The 12,374-nt window shown below is 41.4% G+C and overlaps 1 protein-coding gene across 10 annotated transcripts in view; it reads right to left on the reverse strand.

Annotated features, from left to right (window-relative positions):
• SDCCAG8 (SHH signaling and ciliogenesis regulator SDCCAG8) overlaps positions 1–12,374 on the reverse strand; it is a 138,779-nt gene that overhangs the window by 7,673 nt on the left and 118,732 nt on the right. For 3 of the 10 annotated variants that reach the window (XM_044419475.1, XM_044419544.1, XM_044419551.1), the window contains exon 17: positions 8,380–10,088. In XM_044419475.1, the coding sequence (XP_044275410.1) occupies positions 9,875–10,088 (214 nt within the window). In that variant the 3' untranslated portion in view covers positions 8,380–9,874. The other 7 variants (XR_006413677.1, XR_006413676.1, XM_044419513.1 and 4 more) reach the window with 5 other exon arrangements.

Here is a 12,374-nt window from a genome sequence, read left to right on the forward strand (position 1 = left end):
CAAAACACTAGAGAAATGCAAAGGCAGGTTAAGGAAGAGTGTGCAATAGTTAACATATAACTAAGACAAAAACAAGTATTACATTGGTTTGCACATTCAAGTATACAACCTGATCATCCTTGGCAGCATGAGTGAATTGTCACCATTGATACATACTGAATTTGAACTGACAATATGTGGTAAGAAATTCTATTAGTAGTAATTAATCTATGATGTCTTGTTCATACCTCTAAGGCTCCACATAGAATATCTTTATCTGTCAGTGACTGCACCATGTGTGAACCACACTTTGGTGGGGATAATCAAAAAAGGCCTTTAAGTAATGTGGCAAAAGGGAAACTGAAAGTTGAAAGGACCTAATGAAAGGCAAACATGAAGTGACAGTTTAGAAGTGATGGAAAAAGGAAAGTTTGTACAGAAACATCTTTTTCTGCTATATTATATAGGAAATGATGCCAGGGCATGGAAAATATATTGTTTTAAGGTAGGAAGAGAGTGATGGTGATGGTATTTTGAAAGCAAATAGAAAGATTAGATGCGGTAGGTACCAGTTTTTACAGGGAAGCATTAATGAGAGCTGAGTTACCAGGTGAGCTATGTATTTCCCAGTGAAATTGATGGAACTACCAACCTTAAACTATCAGGATTGTGCCTTAGTTTTATGTGCTCAATAATGTCAGTTTAAGTCTATCTGTATTACACTAGTAAGATTACTTGAGACAGGGATGGTGTGTAGCTACTCCTCTTAAAACACATAAAATTCAACATTAGAATTTGTTTTGAGATAATGCTCCAGAGATTTCTATGATTGTCCAGAAAAACCTAATGACGTTATAGCTGTTTGCTTTACCCTACCCACCTCCATTTTGTACCTTAGCATCATGTTACACCTCTTCTGTTTACTTCTGTCAAGCATGTACACTTTTATTTATTTATTTGGGTTGTTGTTTTTAAACCCACCCTACTGCTGAAAACTCAGGGTGGATAACATTAAAAATATTTTAAACATGTATTTAATAAATATTTATTACATATTTATAAGGGTGGAATGAAATTATTGCATTGATATGTTGTCAGTCCTTGTGTAGTATTGAGAATCAAAGTATTGTATTATCCAGGAACCAGTTTGTATATTAGACTCTTAAGTTTTATAGGATCGCTCATCAGGCTTTCCTCTCTTGAGCTTATTTTTCTCTCCTTCAAGTCCACTTCCCTTTTTCAAGATTAACTATGGTTAGTGTTATGTCTGCAGCAGATTAACCACTAACCATAGTTAGCTTTAGAACAGAACACAAGATTATGGTTGGAATCTGGTTTCCACTTCTGACTTAATACTGACTTTGGCTAAGGCTGAGACCAGGATTCTGATCTAGCTGGCCTTGGACAGAAAAAAAGAAAATGACGGGGACAGAGAATGAGAGAGAGAACTCACCAGCCACAAGAGGACAGTGAATGAAAGGAGGGGGAGCTGGTACTCTGCAAGTAGGAGGGGTCCTTCCTGTAGAAAATGAAACTGTTGCATCTACCACCAACCCACAGCATGACGGTGGAATCCTGTGAGTGCAGAGTGGCTACTAGCTCTGCCAGCTATCAGCGGCATGTGCTTGAGAAAACTTCCCATCATCCTCCCTACAAGGAGGTGGTTGCTTGATGTCGCAAGTGTCCCACGGTCACAGCAACCTTGATTTTTTGAGGCACCAAGTGCGAGAAATCTTGGTTCACCGGCTTAGCCTGAAGCTATTAAGCAGTTCACATTAAAATAAATCATTTTTGCTTTTTCCCCTATCATCTTGCAGTCCAGTTGTCTTTTAGTTAAAACAGCAGCAGAGCATGGCTGCAGCAATAATCACTGGGCAACAGTTTTGGTTTCTAGCTGGGTAGGGATAGAAGGGGCATAGTAAGAACGGTCAAACAAGAAACACTGAACAGTATGTACTTGGAGAGGCTGATAGTAAACCTGTTCTTTGATTGTTGATAAACTGGCTTCACTTACTTCTCGAGAGTCCCTTAAGTAAGTAGCAGCATTTAGCTAAGAAAGAAGCATAAGGGATGATTTCCCCCTTCACTTAAGAACCGAGCTCAGCCAACTGAATTATTTTCGCAAATATCAGAAAATGATTTAGCTTTTTGAGCCCTATTCTGTAATGTGGACCACACCACATTCCTTATGTCTGGTTGGAAGAAGGCAGAAGAATCCAAACCCCTTTTCTGAACTCTGCCCCCGAGCCCCAGTGCTGTCCCCCAGTCCCCAACTTAACCTTGTGGGCAGTTTGTGACTTGCCAGAGACCTGTGTGTGCAGGAGTCCTACCTGGTGGCTGTACCAGAGCCAGAGCAGTGGGAGAGTATGGGTATCCTCTCACACAAATCTGTAGGGTCTTTGGACCAGATTCTGAGGGCAGCCAAGGGAGTGTATTGGGAAAGGGGGTTATTGCCTCCTGGTTCAAAGTTGTAGTGGAAAAACTGTACTGGATTTCAACCATACTGTGTGGGCACCAGTGTCATAAGGCTGCCTAGTCTGAAAAGCTTTGGAGCAGCATACATGCCGGGGCCCTCTGGCCCCTTCCAACTCTACTAGGTATATAATCATAGACTAGTAGAGTTGGAAGGGGCCAGAGGGCCATTGGATTCAACCTCCTGCCGAACGAAGAACTCCAAGTGAAAACTATCCCTCTCCAATAGCTGTCCAGTCACATCTTGAATGCCTCTAATGTGGGAAAGCCCAGAACTTCCCTAGGTAACATTGCCAATTGCTAAGGCTTCTGGAAAGTTGCTGTGTATTGAAAGCCGGAGATCTAATGAGGTAGTTTGGAAAATGTAGTGTCCAGATAGCCTGGCACCCACAGTATGCAATCTCAAACTCAGGTGCTTCCCGCTGAGGCTTTTATGATACCATTGACCTGCCTCATTAATGAAATTTTATGGGGGTTCAGGGCCTTCCACTGATAACATTCCTATATTTTCCTATTGCTTTTTCTGTCTTTTTTCCTTACCACATGCATTGTGGTGGAAGAAGAGTCAGAAGAGCTTTGGTTCTCTGGAAAACTACAGGGTCTAAGCTTTCTGGTAAGTAAGATGCTGATTTGGCACAGAGGCAGATGCAGTGAAATGGACTGAAACTGGACGTAGACTAGAACTTTTATAGATAAGGTGTTTGTGATGTTACCAAATATTATGAACAGGACAAATATAAGAAAGTTATTTGCAAACAACAATATCATGATCTGTCATGGTCAGACTGGACAGGCAAGTGAAGTTAGGAGATGGAAGGTCTAACACCTCACCCACATGCCATTTTTTAAAGTGACCCCCACTTTATATGTGAATAGAACAGCATTGAATTTAAACATGTTCACTTAGCTCCATAATGCTCATCTGTGAGCCACTTTAAGGAGAACATGATTTGTGCAGCCAAAACCAATTTGTGCAGCAAAAAAAAAAAAAAAAAAAGGGAAAAAAAAAAAAAAAAAAAAAATGGTACAAAGCAAAGAATAGCTCCATGGTGCAAAGGCAAGGAACACCTCCATATAATTATCTGTAAAAGGAGAAGTATCATGGCTAGGGGTTCAGTCTTGGATAGCCATTGTGTTAAGTACTATGAAACCATTATAACAACCTCAGCAAAGAATACAATACCACTGGTATTTATGAATTTAATGTTGGTGTTGCCTAAATGAGCTCTATTGCTTCCGGACACTAACTGAGGTCCTCAGCAAGCAAGCATATTGCAAACCATGTCACAGCATGGTTACTGCCCTTCTGTGTGGAAAAAGTCTTGCAGGTGAAATACAGACAAATGTGCCTTTAAGTTAAAAACTTCCTATCTCTGAATGGCAAAAAACTGAGTGGCAGCAATGTTTTCTAGCATCTATTATGAACAATTTACACTATATTTTAGCATTCAGATTTTGAAAGAACCCTTTTTAAACATGTAAATTAATGGTTTTTAAAAAAATGCTTCCAAATTATCAATGCATAATAAAGTAATATAAAAAGGCTGTATTTCAAAAGCCTTGTAAAATGTTAAGGGACAGAAAGTTCTGAATAAATATTTAACATGTTTTAAAGAGATATTAAGGTGCTTTTACTGATACTACACTGACGTGGTTTGCACAATCAAAATAAGCCACTATGATAAGCTGCATGTAGGAGGTGATAATAGAAACCACACCACACAGGCACTGCAATGTAAAGTTGTCTTATTTCAATTGTATGAACTGGCCCATTTCACATATCTATTTTAAACATGTAGGACCCTCTTCTCCAAGCCTTGAGGCAGTTTCCAACAAAAAAGAAAAACAGCAATACGATAACCAGTAAATCTTAAAGTAAATCCAATGCTAGACCACAGTGCTTGCTCTCCAGTCATCTACTTTTCAAAAGAACAAAGTTTTGCATCCCTTCCCAAAAATTCACTGAGGAAGTTGCTCTAATGTAATTCTGCTTCATTGGACCTCAGCGGTTACATGTAGACAGCTTCTCACATGTGGGGCAAACTCCCTCGGTAATTGAAATTTACAAAGAATAATAAATTGTGCAAGTTACAGAATAGTAGTGCTCTAGTGAAGAACAGTATCAGCTCTTTTGTTTCAATCAGTCAAAAAAAAGACATGAAGTGGCTTTTGCTTCCTCATGCTTCAAGGTCTTGCCCAAAGGAGAGAGAAGTGTGTAGCATCCACTGTTTGAAAGTATGCACACATTCCCAGACAAAAGACCAGAGGGATATTCTAGAAGCGGAAGAGGAAGTCACTTGAATTTCTGAATACACTGGGTTGTATCAATGTTCTTCCCTTAGCACAAATGCTGTTACTCTAGCAGAAACTGGGTTCTCAACTGTGTGCAAGAGCAGGATCAATCTCCTTTGTGCAAATGGTTGCACCTCACTGTTGGACAGCCCACGATGCAGCAGCTTGTGCAACTGTAATGCTCAGCTGCTTACACAATGTGCCTAACTTGTGCAGCCAGTTGCATATTCTGTTTGCACTGCCGTTGGCCAGCATGTTGTGCATCAGCTTGCATAACTAGCTGGGCAAGTGTAATGGGCACCCGCTTGGTGCAACAGATTTGGAGGAGCTTCACGACTACCATTCAAGTTTGTGGAATTACATAATTGGATGCTACCCATTGGGGAACTAACCATAAAACCTGCAGGCTGGGATTATTTATTTACCATGTGGGAAGTCATGCTTGCAATGTTTATATTATATCAGAACTTCATGTTAACAAGCTGAATCAAGATAAGTGATATAATTGGCCAATATTTTCATTTAATGATGACCATTTTAAAGTAAGCTTTAGCAGTTCAGTGTTACAGCTGCAGTTCATGGTAACTGAAAGATAAAAACAAAAGGTGGACTTGAGTCATTTATAGGCATGCCATGTTCTTACATTGCCTCTTCCTGTGGTTATGTTTGCTGGGAGAAAAAGGGTGATCAATCACTGACAATGCAGTAACGCTCTGTAAACAATTATCTTTCAAAGGCTTGTGCTTGTATTGGGCCAGTTGACCACTTTGTTTGAGGTCCCAAAAATGTCTTTCATGGGAATACTCTGCTCCTGAAAAACAAGGTTTCCATGAGGTCTAAACATTGTTCTTGTTTAGCAGCAAATAACAGAGCCCTTGTCTTAGGGCACGTATGGAATCCTGTCTCTTCTCTTTCCTTGAAAAGATGTGACAGGTTTGTGCCAGAACACTGTTTACTCTGATTTTTCAGACTATGTAAGGGGAAGCTGACAAGATGCTATTAAAAACAAGTCAAACTCTAGTGGAAAGGCTGCCTTGAATCTGTTTAAACTATGGCCGTGAGTGTCTATATGCATATTACTCTTCAAGCTGTATTTTAGCACTTCAGGACAGCCAATACAGGCTGAGAGATAGATTGGAGACTCTGCATAAACACTTGGTCTATGAGCAAACTCAGGTGGCGAATGTTGACAAGGAAAGCAAGCAAGCTGGGGCCCCTGAGAAATGAGGGAGGTTTGTAGGAGTAAAACAACAGAGAACAGAAACTTAAAACAAGCCATAAAATATTGAATGCCTAGAGGAAAAAGGGTGCAGGGAAGATTTGTCCCACTTGAGCCGCTTAGGGTCCCTTGCAGGAGGACAAACTGGTTGGCTAGAAGCATGGACTGAGAAAAAAGGTGAAGGTGTTGTTTGGACTAAAATTATATGGATACTAAAGTGGCAAAGACTTGTTGCCAGTCTCTTCTGCTTGCAGCAGCACCAATATTCAGGCTGCAGAACAAGGAAGACAATCAAGGCCAACCTAATACCCTCACTGTGAAAATATGAAAGGGTCACATGAATATTCCTCCCCCAGTTTGCCAACTCTAACTGGAGATGCTTTTGTTTAAGGCTCCAGGGGTCACACTGGCTATCATTCAGCAAAGTTCTGCTTATTTCATTGGTCTTCACCCTCCCAAAACAGGAAAGGAGGAACAGGGAAGCAGGATGGGTCAAAAAGATTTGTTTTCTCATGGTTGCTCCCTACGTGATGAGAATAATGCAGTTACCAAAAAAAAAACCTGGTTGTGGTGTGTTAACACACGGCTTATAACCTCATCGTGGGAACTGGTCCAGTAGTGGACAGTATCCTCGCTACCCATTCATATACCCAGGTAAGTGCTGTGCTGGAATGGACACTATGTAATTGGGCAAATCCGCACAACAAAACACTTTATAGAGTCCACATTGCACAATTTTGTTGTACCCCCACATTCCGTGACATAGGAAGAAAGCTTCAGGTTCTGATTTTAAAAGCACTGAAGGACAGTCGTTCCGCTCTAATGGATTGCCTGTACAAAGTTCTGAAGTTTGGGCAAAGTTAAGAAATAAAAAGGGCCACAGAGGAACACATCTTCATTACTTTCTTCCTTCAGCTCTCAAGACTGACTGCAACTGTTTCTAGTTCAACACTGCACATCTCCCTGAAGAATTTGGGGATGGTCACCTGGCTGGATCTGAAGAGGTGACACGGCAAGCTCTCCCTCAGCTTAGCTGCTTAGGGCCAACTGTAACTGGATCCTCCTCTTCCTCCTCACCTGCATTTTGCCTGAAGTGACCATTTCACATGGTTCTTATGTAGTACTATAGAAGAACTGATACCTGAATGCACTCATTTTTCTCTTCCCCACATTTTTATGAATTCAATTGGATCATACGCCATTGTTTTAAATTCTAAACTACCTGAAATCTATTGCAAGAAAAGTGGCATATGAATAAGAACATGGGAAGAGCCAAAGACCTGTCTATTCCTGCATACTGTTCGCAGAGTGGCCAGCCACTACAGGTGGACACCCAACAATCAAGACATGGGCGCAATGGCTTCCATCTGTGTACTTAAGCACACCACCACTGAAATGGGGGGGGGGAATCTTATGAGCAATAGTCATCGATAGCCCTAGGCTTTGTGCATTTGCCAAAGCTGTTTAAAGCCATCCAGTGGCAACCATCACTAGATCTTATGCCAGTGTATTTGACTATGTGCTTCGTGAAGGACTTCCTTTGATGGATCCGAAACTCCCACCAGTCGACTTTACTCAATGACCCAGGATCTAATACTATGAAACAGTAAGAAAAATACCTCTGTATCTACTTTCTCCATACCTTGAATAATTTTGTACACTTATGTCTTTCCTCACTTGGCTTTGTTCTAGGTAAACAGTCCCAGATGATGTAACCTTTCTTCATAGTTGTGTTGTTCTAATACCTCACTAAATATTCTTGGCATTTTCTGCACTTCTTCTATAGCTCTACAGTATCTTCCAACTCTACTGTATCTTCTGCCAACATGTACAAAATTAAACACAAGTTCTTGTTACTACAACACTTATTTAGAATGATGAATATATAATTCTGTAACATGGGAAAATACTTTCATGCACAACATGTTCTTTGCATGGCACTTTCTTGCTTGACAGGGCTGTCCTCGGATGAACAGTACTTTACACTCCTTCAGAAATTTGCTGCCCATGATAACGTATTTCAGGTAGGTTGTTGAAATTATGATAAACCTAGGCTTCTAGAAGCTGACCACTGCACATCCAGATGCAATATAAGATTCCTCAGGGTTTTTTTTTTTTTTTGAAAATCTTCAAGATCCAAAGTCCTTGAGTATATTGGTACTTTCTTCAGCAGAACTGATTATCCTCTCTGTGCATCTTGAAATCCCATTTGTCAGTTTCATCTTCACACTGTACTACATCTTGAAATGACACTTCTCAGTTTCCTCCTCCATTTCAGTGCTTCCTTTGACTCCCCAAAGCAGTAGCTAAACAGGATGAAGCCACGGGGTGGGTGGGCTTCAATTACTGTGAGATTCAGTGGACTTACTGAGAAATACTGTTTTTCTGTGGTTTGGAAGTATGTAACTGCACATGTGAATGAGAGGGGAAAAATAAACATTAAAAAAACTACTTGCATGTTTCAGAAGCACTTAAAATAATGTGTTTAAAAAGATCGCATATAAGAAAACTGGACAGTAAATGGGGAGTGAAAGGTTTTTTCCTGCAGGGAAGGGGTTATGAAAGGGGTTGTGCAGCAAAAGCCTGGGAACACACGCTGGGAGTCAGCAGGAGGACTAAGGGAAGAGCAAGCCAGAGCAAGCCACGATGCCCACCAAGGCTGATCTCAGGGTGGTTTGTTGGGATGTACACACTCGAATTCAGCAGTTCACCAAAGCTGGTACCCTCCCCTGCACATGATGCCAGCCACTGATTTAAAGGATCAAGGTGAACAGGCACACAGAGGGGTGTGTAGCTGACTGCCCTGGCAATGATTTGCACAGGAGAAGGGGAGGCATGCCAGTAATGCAGGAAGCAAGGCTTGGGCTGACGTGAGGGATGAGAGAGCTGACAGCTTCGTGTGCATGTGCCTAATGCCTGTAGTTACAAACAAAGAATGTGAGCTAGGTTCACCAATGCCATCAGAGTTTGTAGCAGCAGCAGCAGCAGCAGCAGAGAAAGGCCAAGGGGCAGGTAAGACGGGGCATTTTGGCAGTGTTGTTTCTAAAAGCAAATTAGGGTGAAATTTCTACCTGTGATCTAACACACTGGTGGTTTTTCCATAGGCAGCTAACTTACCTTCCTTGGATTCATTGCAAATCTAAATTTCAATGTTTGCATAAATTGTAGAATAGTAAGAGCAATGTCAGTTCCCTTTTAAGCACCAAATAGCCAAGAAGGTGGCAACTAGATGTCTTATGAAAAGACACATATTCCAGACCGACGTGGCTTTAGAATATATAGCAAGACGTTTCTGACATGTGTCTGAAGAGAAGAAAACTGTCTTCTGACCCTGCTTCAGAAATCCCTGGTGCCTCAGTCTCTAAATGCTACAGAAAATGCTCATCACTTTGCTTTTAAAGTCATTCAAAACAAAACAAGGCTTGAGGCTTGAAACCCTGTTTCAGAATGAGCTTTAGTTTAGGTATGATCTTCTGCCACAAAGATTTAACTGAGCACAAGCTCATGGGGGCTCAGTACTGCTTTGAATCCAGCACCTCAACCTAGAGGAATGTAATGCAGCAATAAAGAATTTGCATCTGGGTGCACACAATGGGTGGGTTACCCCCACCAGGAATTTTAGCAACACATGTCACCCTCAGGGGGATTGTGCGCCCCCTGCCATCCTCCAGCAGTTTTCCAGGGGTCACTACAGGAGCGCTGAGGAGAGGAGGATGACAGCAGCCAAAAGTCAGCACAAAAGTTGCTAGGTCAAAGTTGGGCTCTGTGAGCTGACCCTTCAAAGGAAATGCTTTCCTAGGACTTTGGGACAGGGAATGGGCAAGGAACTGGGAAAGTAGGGAGGAAAGCTAACTACTATTTAAGTATAATACAACATCTGAGTTTAAAGGCTTTCACAGGATCATCTAAATGTCAAGCTGAATTGTACAAATCAGTATCACCAAATATCAGACATCTTCCCACAGCTTCCATCAATTTTCTCCAGGCTTTGAGTTGTACCTGAGTCCGCAAGAAGTCCACCTCTTCTGTCAGCATCTGCCTTTCCTTGTATAGCTCATTCTGCTTGTTGAGCAACTCCACTAGCTGCTGGGCAGTGGTCTGGCAATGCTTGTCCAGCTGGTGCAACCTGGATAAGATATACAGAAGAGGTTGTTCTGGTGTTGGTGCCAGAGTGGAGCTATAGCAGGGCGTAAACCAAAGTATGAAAACACCTTTACTTTGCTCGCTTACACAGAATCATTTACAAGTGTTTTATATTAAAAGCCTTATCTGGAAGAACTTACAAAATTACCTGAGTCATTGCATATTACTGATGGAAAAATTGCCCACAATGCAATAGCCCACCATCCTGTCTGTCTTTCTACTCAGGTACATGAAAGAGATCACTGAGATAATGTCATTTTTATGACTTTATAATTAGTCCTGTAAACTTCACATATACTGACCTGGATTTAGGCTTGTGGAGACTCTAGTCAGTTTAATAGATTTGGTTCTTAGTCCAAGCCCAAGAGCACAGGGTATCTCTTTATCATCCCAATCAAACTAAAAATAGAAGGCTTTATCCAAAGATGCAGCAGTACATGAGCTGCTTTTTCCTCAGGTGTTTTTGGTTACAGCAATGAAATTAACTCCAAGTATATTGTTGTGTTCCTGCAAATTAATGCCTTGCACAAGGAGAGGCATGAGAACTGCTAAAGCACCTATCTAGTACTGAACTGTGCTGAATTAAGTCAATATTTGAGGAATAGCACTGACCAGTATTTCCCTTCCACACATGGTTCCATCTGCATAGGAATCAACTGTGTGTTGCTTGTTGTTTGTCAGCTTTGAAAAACTGCAACTCAGTCAATTAACTGGATCAGAAAGACAGGACTAGCCCTTTCTCAGCTGAGCTGGGATTATGTTGACATTGCTTTCCATGAGCAGGGACTTGTCCTGGATGGTATTATTATGATTATGTGTTTATTAATGTGGATTGCCTCTGCTGGTTGCTATTTTTACACATGTCTTGTCTCCCCACATCCCCTTCAGAGATTCCAAGATAGACAGATAGAAATGAGGGCTTAAGCATAGGGGCAAATCTACTCCTGAATATGCAATTGAAGATGGAAATCAAACTTTGCAGGCAGGTTTCTTGATGGAAGGGCAGTGCTAGTTCACAAAAAGAGTCAGGGTTCACAGGACAAGAAAATAAATGCCAAAATCTGCGTTTAGATATGCTCTAAAAGTACACGTGCATGTCTTTAAAAGACTCTGTCTCTTTAAAAGACCCTTTAAATGAACCCACTATCTGCAAAAAGAGGTGAGAGGAGGACATTTGGTCTCAGAAGAAAACTCCCACTCAGTAAAAAGATTCAAGAGGAGAACGCAGAAAGTAAAGCACATGTGGGCAAAAAGTCAGCTGATGCAGTGTGATCAGATGCAACAGAGATAATCCGGGCCTTTGTACCTTTATTTCAGTAAGTGGACAAAGCAGGGTGCTAGAGAAGATGGCATCCGAGAGGTCTGAGGCTCCAAATAAAAGATTTGGGGCTTAAGCCCTTGTAGGCCGACCCTTAACACAGCCTCTGTCTTGAAGACCCATCGTCTAAGCCAATAACTTCCATGTCACTATAAGCAACACTCTCTACCTAGATTTTCACAATGCAATAGACATGCTTTTTGATTGTAAAGTCTAAGGGCTGCTCGGTTGCACACACCCTTTGGAATAAAGTTCCAAACTTTGGAATAAACTCTGTCTGAATATATATGTGCAAAAGCTGGTCACATGTTTCTCTGTGGACATGGTGGGGTTGAATGCGACAAGATAGGTGTGGGTGGACTGCTGTGGGACTTGGGATAAAACAGGCATTGGAAGGAAGCTAGGCTGGCCTGAACTGATTTGAGGGAGAGTGCAATCTATTCTACATGGTTCTCACTCTTGCTGGAAGGAATTGTTGCTTAACATGCACTGTGGGTTTTGCATTTGCAATCAATTCTACCATACATGACAAGAAGTTTGCTTAACTCCAAGCCCAGAAATTAGTAGTTCAGCAGAGGAACTGCCTTGTTTAACTGTCATTCAGTCCCACACCAATAATGTCATGATCGTAACCTTACCTATTAAGAAACCTATGTATATAAGTTGGTGCTTGCTAGCCCTCATCCACCATCTGCATTCTAGCTGTTGACTTTTCCCTTCCACCATGCTCTACTCTACAGAATACCAATAAACCAATGTCTCTACACATCAGCTGTTCATTTTTAGGGCTGATTACATCAGTAATTCCAATAAACTCCTAATTTCAAGAGCTGACCAGGATTTTGGCAGGACCACCAGCCAATTATGAATGAAACACCTCCAGAAACAGCAGGAGAAGACCCAAATTCACAAGCAGCTGTGGGTTGATCATTAAAAGATGATCCCCCCATC

The sequence above is a fragment of the Varanus komodoensis genome, unplaced genomic scaffold (assembly GCF_004798865.1).
Source record: "Varanus komodoensis strain SLA01 unplaced genomic scaffold, ASM479886v1 scaffold1, whole genome shotgun sequence".
Taxonomy (NCBI): Eukaryota; Metazoa; Chordata; class Lepidosauria; order Squamata; family Varanidae; genus Varanus; species Varanus komodoensis.